Here is a 16,394-nt window from a genome sequence, read left to right as displayed (position 1 = left end):
AAACGAGTTAACCTACCAAATTGAATATAGCACAGATCATCTCATATTGACTGTGTAACATGAGTTTTGTGTTGGGTAGTGACTGGAGTAATTCTCATTTTTTTTATGACAATTTTCTCTTAATAGCATGAAAAAAATTTTGTGTAAAATATTTATAATGAGAACCTTCCTTCTCTGTAGACTTTTTGATTGTTTCAGAACTTTTTTTTGTGGCAATAAAATTTAAGTAATTTTTAAAGGAAAGTGTTATTACTGGATTTTAGTACTTTATAATTCAGATTTGTTCTTTGAATTTTCTAGTAGGTTTTTAGAAGCATAAGCCAAATTATACGGCTCACTTATTTGAGAAAGTAATGAAAAATAAAGTCAAGTAGTTCAGGTATATTGACTTAACCTCATACTTTATCATAAAATTTGCTGAGTTTCTTGCGTTTCTATCACAACTATATTACTCTTCCCTTGTCTTCTAAGTTGTATCTTTATAAAGTTGATTTTACATAAAATTTGAATAGTTTTGCCACTTGTATGCTTAGAGTAGAAATTAATGATGTTTGGCGTGTGATAAAAGGAAAATGAGTAAAGGTCACTGAGGAGTAGTTCTTCAGGTTAGAATTCTTTACTGCATGTGTTTATGTTGCTTAGAATTAACATTTGGGAATTTAATGTTGTTTGGGTTTATGGTATGGATAAAGTTTTGATATAAGGGAAAGGAGGTGACTTGCTGTGTATCTGCCAGAGAGAGATGATGCATTGTGCACGTGTGACATGTTTGAAAAGGAAATTCTAGCTTGGCAAAAGACTAGCAGATAGAAAGGAGGTGCCAGGTGGACTAATGACTGAAATAAAGTTGATCTTCCTTTGAAGGAACCTGTGGTCCTCTGGGAGCGACATTTTTGGGTGTTATTATAAGGGAAACATCTAGACACACATTACTTATTACTAGTACTCATATTTTAGTGTTCCTGTATTAGTACTGCCAAAACCTGGGCTGTAAATTAGCAGAGTAATTTCCTGTGAGAAACTCAAGCTTTTCCTGGGAGCACATGAGCTCTTTCCTAATTGCATTGGTTCCCTCCCTTGGGACTTAGAAGAAGCAGTGTCCCTTAATGTTATTGTGAACCCTTTCCAAAGCCTAACAATTTAAAAAGCAGTAAATGTTTGTATAAATTAGCTCATTACTAATAATCCTGTGGGTAGAATATATCATCTAAAGTACTGATTTTTAGTCCATAAGGTAAGTTCATAATTGTAGTGGTTATCCATGGCTGTGTTGCCAGACCGTTTCATAACTAGTTTGCAAAAAGCCAAATTACCTTTGTCCAATTACTCTAGGGCGACAACACTTTCCAATGCAGTCTCTTCCCTGGCAAGCACCGGCCTGTCTCTAACCAAAGTGGATGAAAGGGAAAAGCAGGCAGCATTAGAGGAAGAACAGGCTCGTTTAAAAGCTTTAAAGGTAGGTGTTGCATTCTCTGTATTGGGAAAAACAAGTACAGGTGTTCATCAAGTAATTGGGACCTCTAAATAACAGTATTTCAAATGGGGTGAGACTCAGTAGTCTGATTTTTCATACTGACATTGAATGGCTGATGAAACAGGGAATACCTTTCTGTCATCAGAACAAAATTAGGTAATGCTTTTTTTCTGAAGCCTTAACACAATTCTGCTTTCTGGATTCCTTATGCTAGTATCTTTTCTCCATAGGAACAGCGCCTAAAAGAACTTGCAAAGAAACCTCATACCTCTTTAACAACCGCAGCCTCTCCTGTGTCCACCTCAGCAGGGGGTATAATGACTGCACCAGCCATTGACATCTTTTCTACCCCTAGTTCTTCTAACAGGTAGGTGGAAGAGATAAAGATTACCTTTGAAAACTTAGATCTAAAGACAGACTTCTCATAGAAATGTTACAGAACTTTTCAGATTTAGTTTATGATTTTGTATTCATAAATTCACACAAAGGAGGTGGTAATAGATGGTGATAATGGTATAATTAAGAGTTTATATTTTGCATTTTTAGGACATGGAAGATGGCTGAATTACAAATTTATACTAATTGGAATGTAGTGGGTTATCTCTGGGCAGATGTTTCATTTATGTACGTGGATATGTAATCTATTTCACAGTATTCTTTCATTGGATATTAAATTAAATGTCTTTCATGTCTGTTCCCAGGTGTTAAACTCAGTGATCTGGAACATAGTAAGAGTTTAGTTGCCAGCTTTCTGTGGCATTGAAGCCTACCAGACCAACTTCAGTACTCTTGTTGCGTAAAGCTACTTAACAATGGAAATTAATATTTCCAGGCAAATTAGGATAATTGACTTTTTCTAAATTTGTCCTTTCTTTTACCTCAGAGTGGTTTAAAGTCTCAGTTTGGAAGTCAGATTCTGGTTGGAATCTTGGCTGTTATTTCTTTTCTTCTCTTTCTTCCATCTTTTTTTTTTTTTTTTTTTAAACTGGTTTCCAAATAAGATATATGGTATGGTACAAGTCAGTGGTACTCAATCTTTAGTAAGCATCAGAATCACCTGGAGAGTTTCTGAAGCCACAGATTTTTGAGTCTGACCCTCAGAGTTTCTGATTCAGTAGGTATAGGGTGAGGCCCAAGATTTTTCATTTGCCACAGACTCCCTGGTGGCTAGTATAGGATTTATTAGCACAATGCTTAATTAGCTCAAGGTAAATGCTCCACAGAGAGGGTTTTCTTTGATTTTGTTCTTGTTGCTGTTTATTTTATTAACTCATTCTTAAAAGGTCTTGCCTCCCACCTACTGAGTCCTCTCATAGCTCAGTGTAACTTTTACTTAGTTGTTACCTCTTCCCTTTATAAAGACAGAGTCTGTCTTAGGAGAGATAAATGGAAAAGATGTTGAATGTTTGAGAATTAAATTATTAGATAAAGAAGTAATTTGACTATGTTCTATTTCACTTAATACACTCAAAGTTTTTACCTTTTTAATTGTAATTGAGGGCAAATCTTACAGCCTATTTTAGAATGCTTATTGCCTATTCTGTTTTTTTTTCCTCAAGGCACTAAATGCATTTGTATTTTTACTTATCTATCAAAACTTTTTTATGTCTAAAAGACATTTTGTTTTTGAGTAAGTTAAAAATAATCTGTGCTGTAGTACACACAATGCTTTAATTCATGGAAACTCTAGGATCTTTTTTTGAGTTGTTATTCCTTAATCACATAAAAGTCTTAGAATATCCTGTAAGTAGTGCCCCCTGGAGTGTGTAATAGGGTGGCTCTGTTTTAAGTTTATATGATATATGCATGTATAATTTTTTCCTGTATTGTTGGTATGTTTGGATATTGAAGCAATAGAATTGAGGTTAACAGGTATTTTACTTTGCTAGGGGTATTAGTATTACAAATGTAATTGAAGTTCTTTGAAGATTAAAAGTAAGAAAACAAATTTCCTTACAAAAATTAAAATTGCCAGGATGTTTTGTATTTCAGAATCATGTTGTTTAGGTTCATTTCAGTAAGGAAATCAGCATTTTCCTGGGGCAGTCACTGATCTTTCCAGAAGGGCTGTAATTATTTGAATCCTATATAAACAAAATACGGTACTTGAATTTTTTCCAAACCTCCTTAGAAATACACTGTTCTAAATAAAAATCTATTTCATATATATATATAAAGGATATGCAACTGTTATCTTGCTGAAACTGTTCCTCCTTTTGGAGTTTACATTATTGGGGACTTTTTTCACTTTTAATGTTTTTATTTACTGGGCAGGAAAAAGGGAGTGGCTGATATAGCAATATTTACCTAATAAATAAATAAATCATCTTTTCAAAATATTTTCCTAGCACATCAAAGCTACCAAATGATCTGCTTGATTTGCAACAGCCAACTTTTCACCCATCTGTACTTCCTATGTCTACTGCGTCTCAGGTAGCAAGTACATGGGGAGGTAAGCATTAAGGAATTCTGCTTTATATGTTGTATAGGCCACTCCCTTCCCATTCTGTAGTATTTCACTTATTTGTGTAGTTTTTAGTTATACTTGATACGTGAGAACTTGAAAAATATTACAATGGCAAAGAAGTCATTTTGTTCCTTGAAGACGTTTTCATGTAGTTGTAAATGTAATTTTGGAATTTCTGTTTCAATTAAATTATGAAATGAAGTTTTAATGAAGGTGAAGAGGGAGGACCCAGTGTATGTTGAAGTATGAAATCATTCTTTCAATGTTGAATATCTGTTCCATAATCAGAAAATGCCTAAGGGTTATTTTGTTTTGGGTATAGAAAAAAAAGTGACTTTAGGGAGAAAAAAACTCATGTCATGTAAATATATGATAAGGTTCTAATAAAACTCATATAGTGTTACCAAGCAGTGAACTATGTTCTGACTGGGAATGTCATGACAATCTTTATGCTACTTGTATTTAAAACTTGTATTTAGTTCAGACCTATAAGATTTTGGTATTCAAAGAATTTTCCACTAATAGCAACAGGAATGTTTGCTGCCCTGGAGTAGTTACTGACCTTAGGGTGACTATATCATGATCATTGACCTGGCATCTTCGAAGGATTGAACCTACTAGTTCATGTCAGTTTTTAAGCAGTTTTGTTTAGGCATATGATATGTTTTCAAATTACTTAATTTGGTTGGTTGTGGTGTTTGTTTGTATATATTATTTTACGAACACTCAATTATTTGGGAGTAAAAGGGGAGATATTCTGAGCAAGGATATTGTCTACAGAAATATAGAGAATGGCCAGCTACCTTAAAAGTTTTATTGGCTCACATGTAAAATCTGAATTGATCAGCTTACCTTTCATAGCAAGATAAATTAATTGTTCTAGAGAATTTTTATGTTAATATGAATTAGACTTGTTTCATCTCTATTTTAATGATTCGAGTTTTAAGAACTTTATTCATTATTTTTTATAGTTACTTCTTGAGGTTCTAAATTAGTAATAATAAGTTTGTTGAATGAGTGGATGTTTTCTTTTTTTCTGGACAGGTTATTTCTGGTTCAAGATATGGCAGGGAACAGGAATAGTGAAACACTAAAATACTAGATTTCTAGACTAACCTTGTGAGCCATGACTTGATTAAAAAACCGACTTAGAAGATTAATTTAGCTAAATCTTAAGATCTCAGAGTTGATTTCTAAAACTGATAAGCTAGTTTAAAGTCAGTAAATATTTTAGAATTATCTGAATGAAATGTAGACAGCAAATTAAGGTTAAGAAAGTAATTTTTTTTTTTATAAGATTTTATTTATTTATTTGACAGAGAGAGAGAGCAGGAACACAAGCAGGGGGAGTGGGAGAGGGAGATGTAGGCCTCCCGCCGAGCAGAGAGCCTGATGCGGGGCTCGATCCCAGGACCCTGGGATCATGACCTGAGCCGAAGGCAGACGCTTAACGACTGAGCCACCCAGGCGCCCCAAGAAAGTAATTTTTAAAGAACCTAATGATATGTCCTAATTTTAGGATTTTTAATCTGGCAAAATTTACATGCTTATTTTCTGCTTATTGTGAATTGTTTTAGAAGTTTAGTGGAATTGACATGACCATGTAAGCAGTTTTAGCTTGCTTACCCCCTTTAAAAAAAAAACACAGACACACTGTTTAGATTTCTAAAGTTAAGGCTGAAAGTTTTCTTTTTTTTAAAAGATTTTATTTATTTATATGACAGAGACACACAGCGAGGGAGGGAACACAAGCAGGGGGAGTGGGAGAGGGAGAAGCAGCCTTCCCACGGAGCAAGGAGCCCGATGTGGGGCTCAATCCCAGGACCCTGGGATCATGACCTGAGCCAAAGGCAGACGCTTAACGACTGAGCTACCCAGGCACCCCTGAAAGTTGTTTTTCTAAATGGATGAGAAATTTTACACAAGTCTTAGAACGAATACATTTCAAAGAAACTGAACTGTGAAGTTGTTTTGTTTGGACGCCATGTATAATTAGTTCTAATAATAACAAGTTAAAGTTTTGGCTTGGAATTATTGAACTCATATGAAGGCAGATAGACTGTTATTGTGGGAGAATAATTTCAAGTAATTTCAGCCTGTAAGAGTTGTTTAATGTCCTGTTAGAAGAAATCATTTCAGAGCAGTCTATGGGTGAATACTGTATGTTGGAATATACTTAATCATGTTTTATTTTTCTGTTTTAGGTTATTTTGCTCTTGGTACTATTTCCATCAAAATTTCCTTCATATTTTAACATTAGGCTTTCTATGTAAAAGTGAGACCATTAAAAATATTAAAAATACAAATCAAGTACAGTGGGAGCAGAGGCTATAGCAGTTGACCATTATTTTTCCAAAAGCTTATCATTATATATGAGGAAAGGACAGTGATATTTACTGTGAACCTCTCAACTTAAGAATTAAATCTTGTCTTGGCTTTCGAAAAAAGATACTTGATTTCTGAGCTGGTGATAATTTCAGAGTTTTGACTTCTGTGTAATTGGATAGCTGAAGAGTGTTTTAAGTCAAGAACTTTGAATACTTTCTAAATCAGTCAGTGTATTTTTTATATCCAGGACATTTGGGTTAAGATTTTTTACTTTATTTTTGAAATTAAAGTTAGACTGAGATAAATCAATAAGTCATATAAATAAAAAGTTTTGATCATAACATTGTTAAAAGTTTTTTGAAATTAACAGTTTACCTAAACATTTGAAATATGTAACGTTTTACATCATGCTGCTTTTATAGCATGTGGCAAACCAAAGGTATGATTTTTTTTTGATAATCCTAAAATCTTATTCTAGGTTTGTCTTGCTTTCATATGCTAAAATGGTTTTTTAATAGCAGAGTTGGTATTTTTTAAAACAGATTTGGTAGTTCTTATAAAGCACCACAGAGATGTTGTGTATTCCCAATCACAGATAAGTTAGGATGTTGAGTTAAAGGGAACTAAGGTTTGAATGTTTATATAAAAGGCATTTAAGATTCCACCTAAAAATGAACATGAAAGAGAGAACACAAGCTCTTCTGTTCCCCTCATTGCATTATTAATGAGCCTTTGATCTTTCAAGAAATGGTCTGGAATCTGAATAAGCACTTGGTGTTGAATACTAATATGTGAGAAGATTTAAGTTTATATCACCTTTAATTTTAAAAACTTTGTATTGTGTAACAAATCTAAAAATGAGCAATATTATCAGCTCAGTACACTGATGTGTATCTTAAGCTAGATTTCAAAATTTAATTCAGGCGAAAAAGAATTATCCATTCTGAAGTTTAATTTGCTTTACTCTCAGCTGGCATGAAACACACAATGCTTTATGAAAAACTTACTTGTGTCAGTGTAGGTATCTAGTATCTAGGACCTCAACATTACAATATGACTGCTGTTTTAATCCTCACCTTTTTTGGATTATTTTTCTTCGCTATTGTAACATAAAATTAAACTTTCAAGTGAATAATGTTAAAAATAATGGAAAAAAATGATTTTTTTAAAGTTTAAGGAAGTTAGAGTAGTTGCCAGTCTGATGAATAAAGTTTAAGTTGGGATAGCTGGAACATTATTTCTTTTTTATCTTAATGAATTTGTTTTTATTATTGATAGTATAGTATCCACTAATAGATTAACATCATCTAGATTATTTAATATTTTGTCAAGTAGATTACGAACTTTTTTCTTACTGTCTAATGGACCTAAATACAGATGCACTTGCATGTTTCTGCATAATCTTTTCTAGGGTGTTTCATATAATAGAGAATGATTGATAATAAGTACCTAGGTAAAACTTAATCATTCATCAGAGCAGCAGATCACTAATGACTTTTCCCAAACATGTCTTTTCTCATAAACTAATAGATCTGTAATAGAAAAATGTGTTTTTTCGAATGACTTCTTTCATGGCTTCTTTTGCATGGAAAAACTAGAGATGTTTTGGGTCCAACCATGTATAACATACTTTAAAAACGTCATGCCACTATTCAATATTTTAAAATAGTACTTTGAACAAATTGATCAGCTCTAAACAATGCATCTCCTTTACGCAGAAAGGAGTTAGAGTGGTCATCATTACAGTTTTATTTTAGGACAGAAAACCTTTTTCTTGTATCTATTTTCTGCTTCTTATTTCTCAATTAACTTTTTTGGATTCTTTTTCCCTGTTCCATTTATTGAGGAGTGGAGAGATGGGAAAGGTGTTAAACATGATCATTTTAGTTTGAATACTATATCAGTGAATTTTGATCATTTGTAAGACTTTATTTTTGGGTGTGAGTTGATGTTCCATAGGAATGCTTAATTCCTTGAAAAGGTCCTGTGTGATAGAAAAATTAAAATTTTTTAAAAAGATTCTGTATAAGCCAGTGACCTCAATATTTTCTTGATATTTTCCTTTTTTAAATAGTTGTAGGGTTTGTGGAACCCCTGCTTTGAATTTATTGACTTTAGGGGAAAGTGTGTGTAGTGAATGAGCTGGTCCTTAGGCTATTTTTGTGTTCTTATTGTTTTATCGTACAGTCTTAGAGTAAGATACAATGCTTAATACTATATTGTTAAGTGAGCATCACAAACTAGACTAGAGTAGACAAGAACAGACTGCTGGTTTAAAGTACAGAATGAGGAGGTTAAGAGTGTTTTTGCTGCTAATGATGAATGGTTTTCAATCATTAGAATGATGATTATCTTGAATGAGGTATAGGTACAGTAAATATCTGATTCTAAAATAACTTTAGAGGTAGGATTTGATAATAATACACATTTGGTACCATCCTAATACGGAACAGTACTTTTATCATTCCTTTAGCATTATTAAAGCCTTAATGATTTGGCTTTAGAACTCTTAACTGGACCTTCAGAGTGGTTCCCAGTCTGCTAAATGGCCACCAGTCTTTTGTCTCTATTCTTAATTTTTCTAAAATTCCTGTTTCTAAATCATTAGACCTTTCCTTCATCTTTATTTTTTTTATTTCCTACCTCTGAACCCTTTATAATACTTACCCCACATGTTATAAATAGCCCTTTACCACTAATTCTCTTTGTTTTTTTGAAATTTCACTTGTGCCACACACATATTGGTTGTTTATATCTGTTACTTGAATAAACATAGCTATGCCATGAAAGCCAATACATTCCCACGTAGGGTGGGGAACATGGTCCAGGGTGGGTGGCTCTTTTATAGATGCATTTTGGTTATTCTCTTTTTTACCTGACTATTGGCTTCCTGATGTTGGAGAGCAGATCTATCCTTAGTATGCTACAGATGTTAATTAGACACATAAATGTTTTCTTCTGAGGATTCATTTTAAAAGATGTTAAATGTAGTTCTTCCATCTTGATGATGATTAGGTATTTTGCACTTAAGATTAATAAACAATAATATAGCTGCTACTTTTCACTTTGCATCTTTTGACTAATTACAATACTAATTAATTTACTTCCTTTCTTCATTTTGCTGTAATGCACTTGGACTGCACAGATCCTTTCTCTGCTACTGTAGATGCTGTTGATGATGCCATTCCAAGCTTAAATCCTTTCCTCACAAAAAGTAGTGGTGATGTTCACCTTCCCATTTCTTCAGATGTATCCACTTTTACTACTAGGACACCTACTCATGAAATGTTTGTTGGTAAAGTACCATTTAACCTTTCTTTCCAATTAATGTTTATACTGCCTAAGTATTTTTTACGTATTCATTAATTATTTTTAAGGCACTGCAATAAGTATTTTGGATTTTAATATCAAATTTTAAAATAAGAGCAATAATGTAGTGACATTTTTAAATTAGTATCCCTAATTTTATTTAATCCAAGTTTTTAGGAAAGAAAATTTCCTTTGAAGTTGTGTTTTTTTCTTTTAGTGTTTTGTTCTCTATCGTATTATAGTGTGATACGCAAGTTGTCTAACATCATTTGCCACATTTTTTTCCCCCACATTTTGTTTATTAATTCAGAGAGTTGGTTATAGGGTAACATCTCTTAAACTTACTGATATGTATGTGCTTATATCTTTCCCTCTGTGTTTGGGAGAGAGGGTGTTTGTCACTCTCAGTAGCTATCTTCATTTTTTTTTTTTTTTAAACTGTGAATAGTACAATTTTAGATTGTCTCAAATCCATACATACCCTTTGTCCCATTCTTAAGGATTTCACTTCATTGTTAGCCTGGAGATAAAAGACAAGTAGAAAATGAAAAACAACTCATCTAAATTGCCTTTGGTTGTGGTATAAAAATCCATAAAAAGGTAAAGTTTTACTCCAGAGCTATACAAGGAAATGTAAGTTTTTGAGTATATACTAACCTGAAATTAATGTTTTTGAACCCTGCTGAAAAGATGCTGAACACCCCTTAAAAGATGGTGAAACTGCTTTTATTCAGTTCAGAGAATAAGGTGATGCAAATTTAAATCTTTGTTTAAAGCAGCATGCAGAAAGTCATCTGTGTACCCTAAATAGATCATGTAGCCACATTCTGAACATTCTGTTTGATACATCTGAGGGGGTGGAAGAGAGGTGACTAGAAAAGAGTAGTTGGAGATTTGAGAAAGATCCAAGGCAGGTGCTGTCGTTATATATAACTCGTCTCATAGCTCCAAATTGTAATAATTAATTGCAGGCATTCCTTCATGTCATTGTAACACATTACAAATTAAATAAAAAGTGGTTGAAACTAAATTTCATATTTTGCTACTCTTCAGAAAATTTGTGAAATGCTGTACCTTATTTGCTTGGTAATAAAGGGTTACTCGAGTTATCCTTGGAATGTGGTTTTCTAATAAGTTTATATTTTCTTTGTATTTATTGAATATGAACTAGAGTATATTCAGTGAGTATGGCTTCTTGTGTCTTTTTAAGTCAGTTGCTTTAATTTGGGGTATGAGACGATATGTCTTTACTTGGGGGCTTATAATTCCCATCTTTTAGGTCAGAGCAGTGCATGTGCTTCAGTATGTCAGTCTTCTATTCACCCCAGAGGGACAGAATGGAGGGTGGTAACCTTAAATGCTAAAGGCCTTAGCTATTTCACATTGAAACAGCAGCAGAGTAAAAATATAAAAAACCATTGTGAGAGAGCTTTTAAAAAGCTTTAAGCTTTTCAAGGAAAGCCTGTAGCAAAAGGAATATACTAGAAGTGTCATTTTCCTAATGTTTTTTAAGTTTAAGGCCTGTGGTTTGGGGCAAGAGGAAGACCAAAAAACAAAGAAAGATAGTAAAGTTGATGGCCATCAAGGTGAGTAGGTGTATTTGAAGATTAAAATCCTAGAATTGGTGATTTTAGGCTTGTGAGGACCTCCGGAGAATATTTGGTCAAGTTCTCAACTCTCATATTGATAACAGAATTACTACCATTTTTATGGATGGATCACGTGAGTCCGAAAAAAGTTAATGTACTGAGACAGCCCAGCTAATAGGAGCAAAAGCTTGAAGCAGGAATCCGGCAGCTTTGCTTTACAGTGCCCTTTCCTTATGGAAGTGTAAACTTTATTTAAACTCTGTTTAGTATTTATTTAAACTAAGATTTAAATAATCTTTATCTAAACTCTGTTATTCTTTGACTGTAAATAGTACAAATGAAAGTACAAAGTATACTTTTTTTTAAAAAATCACATCTGCCAAGTTTTGTCATTAGCAAAAACTTACTGTTCAGTACTTAAACGTTTTTGTAAAAGTGAGTACAGAAAGGGAAAATATAAATCACTGTTGTCAACCTAGGCATTAGTCTGGAACAAGGATCAGTAAACCTTTTCTTAAAGGGTCAGATGGTAAATATTTTTGGCTCATGAGCCACATAGTCTCCATTGCAGCTACCAGCTTTGGGATTATAGCATGAAGATAGCCATAGGCAATACATAAATATGCGTTTGGCTGTGTTCCAATAAAACTTTATTTACGAAGACATGCAGCTGTAGTTTGCTGTCTATCCTAAGAAGAGGCTTTATAATAAGAAGCCTTTTAATTCACATTAAAAGTTCTGAGAAGTAGGGTTGTATAATAAAAATTGCAATAGTTTCTTACTCAGAGTATTAAGAGCAGGAAAGAACGACCCAAGGTATGTCATTCCTAGAGCTGTGTTGTCTAATTAGCCACTAGCTATTGTCATTTAAACTCTAATTAATTACAAATAAATTTTTAGTTCCTTAGTTGTACTAGCCACATTTCTATTGCTCAATGTGACTAGTGGCTACCATATTGCACAGAGCAGATTTATAATACTAGAAAGTTTTTTGGATAGTGCTTCTCTATAACAGTGGTCAGCAAACTTCTTGTGTAAAGAGCCAGATAGTAAATATTTCAGACTTTGCAGGATACATAAGATCTCTGTTGTATATTCTTTTATTTTCTTTCATTTTTTTTTAAAACAACCCTTTGAAAATGTAAAAACCATTTTTAGCCATATAAAAATAGGCCTCTGGCTGTAATTTGCCAACCTCTGCTCTAAAGGATTAAGAATGACCCAGAAAAATCAGAGAACAGCTACATAGACACCCTCTAACCCTTCCAGAGGAGGACATTGATCTGATGATGTGAACCTCAGTGTACGAAATAGCTTGTCCTCATTAAAGCAATTATAAGTCAAGAAGAGTGGGGTTGTGGTCCCAGCTATGCCATGTCTGTGACCTTGTTCAGGCCTGCTTACTCATCGGTAAAAGAAGACATCAGAAGATGTGTTAATATTGACTAAAAAGCCAACTGCTGCTTATTTCTCTAAGGAAATACATGTTGGTTATTTTTAAAATTTTGTTGTGAATATATTTTAAATAGAGTATTCATAATGGAGACTTACTTACTTTTTTAAGTAAGTTGTAATTTGAAGAACACTAAGAGCTTGGACTCTCCTGTTTTTGTTTTTGTTTTGTTTGTTGGTTTGTTTTTTTAATTACTCCATTCCACTCTTAACTGTTCCTCCTCATTTTTCTCTTTTCCTTTTTTTCTGTCCTTCCTCCTCCCCCTCCCCCCCCAATGTATGCCTTGTCAGATTCTTTTTGTGGCACTCAAGCTTATCCTAATACTACCCTTATGTGCCATGAGCCTTCTACCGTAGCTGGTTTATTCGGAGGTAGGTAATGGTATCTCTAAAGTTTATCAATTTATTTATGCAGGAGGGAGTTCTTTGTTTTCTTTAAAATGAGTTTTTTTTTTTAATTCGGTAAGAAAAAAATACTTGCCTTTGAAGAACAGATCATTTTTTTCCTAATTTTGTTTGTCTTGATTAAACACAGGATTGTTTTGTGAATGGATGCTTGTCATCTCCCTACTTTAATCTATACTCAAAAGGTTCACGTTTTCAGATGAGCTTATAACATTACAAGCTTATGGAATTTCAAGCTCTTTGTATAGATGTTAGTGATAGAACACTAAATAATTTTGACTTGAGCAGTTGTGGCATTCTCCTAGAAACAAGGGTACTTTTTCAGCACTGCAAAGGCAGAAGAAATAGGGCACAGTTTCCAGAGAGGCATGGCCATTTTGATACTCATTCCTATCTTTCCAAACATGTTCTAGGCCATTGCAGTAGTAATGAAACCCCAAAATTCAGCTGATGTGTTTTTTTTCTTTTTTGGTGCATAGGAATTGATTACCTTAGTTCAGTTGGCATGAAAAAGTAGGTCTGACACAACTGAAGAATTGAGGTTCTTGACTAGCAGACTTGGGCATGATTAAAAGTATTTAAAAATGGAATTTATGAGGACATTTGATAGAAAGTGTGTGTTTAGAATCCAGTGAATTTGCATTTGAATTCCTGTTTGAATTCCAATTCTACTTCCTTACCTGTGTGACTTGAAACAAGTATTGAACCTTTCTAAGCCTATGGAAATTGGGATGATAGTAACTTCTGGGATTGTCATGAGGTTTACATATATGACTGTATAAAATCTAGCACTATGCCTGGCACGTAAAATTATCATTAAAACTACCATTGAAAACCATCTTGTGTATGCAAATCATTTTATATTTGGAATGTAAACTTTTTACCTAAATTACTATATAATCATCAGATACAGCCTTGAACACTTTTTTCATTGCTTTTAGACTTTAAAATTGCCATGGTTGTTCACTTTTTTGGCCGCCCAGCATTTGCTGTGAGAAGCTCAAGAATTTCATGTAACTTTAATAGCTGAATAAATATAATTAATTATTATGATAGAATTTTCTTTTTCTACCTACTAGTGTATATAATACTTAGGATAAATACTTAAGATAAACTGAAAACCCCTAAAAGATTCTGGAATCACACAATTTGGGGTTTAAGTCTTGGTTTTGCCACTTAATAAATCTTTGACCTTGAGTAACATTGTTTAATCTCTTTGTTTCCTCATCTGTAAAATGAGGATAATAATGACTATCACAATAGGGTTATTGTGAGGTTTAAATAATATACTGTTTATAAAGCTCTTACATTGTGTTTAATAGGATTTAATAGTAGAAGTTACCTTCACAAAAAGTATGAGATCTAATTTATTATGGAACTACCACCAAAATCCCTTAACAAAACAGTACATTTTTCTGGAAGGTGTTTGGAATGCCTTTCTGTCCCCAAAGCTTGTTCATCTTGTGCCTTTCAGTTAATTTATTATTGTCCTCTTGAGATTTGCTCTGCCAGGCAGTGGTTTCTAAATGTTAATCTATCAGTTAGTGATGCTCAATGGCAGAGTTTTCACTGGGCCTTGGTGAAATGAAAGAGTAGTCAGTTCAATGTCATGATTATTTTAAACAGTTAACCTTAACTCAGAGAGCCTGTTCATCTTTTTTTTTTTTGTCCATAAATTTTCTTTTTGAAATGGTGATAGTAGCTTTTTATCTTTGTTTTAAGTAACTTTTAAAAAATTAAATCCTAACAGTATCCAAAAAAATGACTTGGGATAAACGGCCCTTAAGTTGATAATGTTCATTGAAATGAAAATGCAGAATTCTTACCTTGAAGATGTGTTACTACTTGAAGGATTGTTACTTTGAACTACATTGCTTGCTTCCCTGGGAGTCAGTCAGCTATTACAATTTTTTAAAAATTTCTTTTTACTTTTTGCATACCCAGAGGTGTTTTAAATTTGAGGTGCTAGCTCTGGATTACTTTGTATCCTCTCAAACCTATTATACTTTTAGGTAATAGTCTTGTAATTGCACAGATTGATGCCCCTAGGGACCTCAGGAAATGGCTCCTCTCTTTACAGAAAGTAATAAATGGATTACTATAAAAGATAGGCTTATCTCTGATAATAACCAAATTCTAGAAAGCTAGGATAAAATAGCAGGAGAAAACAGGAATTTGATATGCTATCCTAGTTATAAATTATTGTTCTGTATATTTTCTAAACTTTGGAGACCAGCCAAGGTACTGTATCCAGAATCATTTAAAGAACAATATGTGTACTTCTTATACTGTGATGGTAGCATGGGCACATAATTAAGCACGGTAGATTTTTGTCTTCCTTGAGTAGATACATCAGTTCTTTTTGTAAGGAGTAATGAGAAGAATCAATGGGCCCGTGGTGTAATTCTCAAACAGCTTGTACACTTTAAAATGTTGTTAAATTGGTAAGTCTAGAAATCTGGGAACCTCTTGATGAATGGTCAGATTTATATACTAAATTATTTTGTACTTTGATAGTGTTTGTGTTCTCATTGTATGACCATTGTGTTTTTTTTTTTTTTAAGATTTTATTTATTTGAGAAAGAGACAGAGAGCTGGAGAGAGAGGGAGAGAGAGAGCATGAGCAGTGGGGAGGGGCAGAGGGAGAGGGAGAAACGGACTGCCCGCCCCTGAGATCATGACCTGATCTGAAGGCAGATGCTTAACTGACTGATCCATCCAGGTGCTCCTGACCATTGTTTTTAAGAGTGGTTTAAGAATTAATTATGGAATAAAAACTTTTAAAAAGATTTATTTATTTATTTGAGAGAGTGCATTCGCGTGCGTGCACGAGCAGGGGGAGGGGCAGAAGCAGAGGGAGAGAGAATCCCAAGCAGATTCCCCGCTGAGGGCAGAGCCTGGACTCTGGGCTTGATCCTAGGACCCTGAGATCATGACCTGAGCCGAAACCCAAGAGTCCGCAGCTTAGTCGACTGAGCCACCCAGGTGCCCCTGGAATAAGAACATTTTTAAAAATTTGTGCCCTATGGAATACTCATGCTAGATCTAAAATGCTACTTTTAAAGGGGGAACCTAAGGATTAGTGGATTGTAACTTTCAGAATCCTGTTACTTCTCAAATGAACTTAAACCATATTGCATTTAATTAACCATTGAAGGGAGAAAGGAAGGTGAGAGAAATAATGGAAGGTGGGGCGGGGGGAAGACTCCTGGATCTAAGTAGAATCTAAGTAGATTCATATTTTTTAAAGTACCATAGAATACTTAACTTGATTACCAAGTGATCATTTACATTGTGTATATATTTGGCTTCATGCAAAGTCCTGGAATTTTAGATGTGTTTAGTTTTTTAAAAATCATTAGTATACAAA

The 16,394-nt window shown here is 33.7% G+C and overlaps 1 protein-coding gene across 17 annotated transcripts in view; it reads left to right on the top strand.

The window, feature by feature from the left end:
• PICALM (phosphatidylinositol binding clathrin assembly protein) overlaps window positions 1-16,394 on the top strand; it is a 100,156-nt gene that overhangs the window by 59,935 nt on the left and 23,827 nt on the right. For 6 of the 17 annotated variants that reach the window (XM_036082167.2, XM_036082169.2, XM_036082170.2 and 3 more), the window contains 5 exons: window positions 1,333-1,456; window positions 1,705-1,841; window positions 3,823-3,926; window positions 9,415-9,564; window positions 12,911-12,991. In XM_036082167.2, the coding sequence (XP_035938060.1) occupies window positions 1,333-1,456; window positions 1,705-1,841; window positions 3,823-3,926; window positions 9,415-9,564; window positions 12,911-12,991 (596 nt within the window). The remainder of the gene's footprint in view (window positions 1-1,332; window positions 1,457-1,704; window positions 1,842-3,822; window positions 3,927-9,414; window positions 9,565-12,910; window positions 12,992-16,394) is intronic. The other 11 variants (XM_036082176.2, XM_036082172.2, XM_036082175.2 and 8 more) reach the window with 4 other exon arrangements.

Source organism: Halichoerus grypus, chromosome 11 (assembly GCF_964656455.1).
Source record: "Halichoerus grypus chromosome 11, mHalGry1.hap1.1, whole genome shotgun sequence".
In the NCBI taxonomy this organism is placed as follows: Eukaryota; Metazoa; Chordata; class Mammalia; order Carnivora; family Phocidae; genus Halichoerus; species Halichoerus grypus.
The sequence above is the reverse complement of the archived record's forward strand: the minus strand, read 5'-3'. Positions and strand labels throughout refer to the sequence as shown.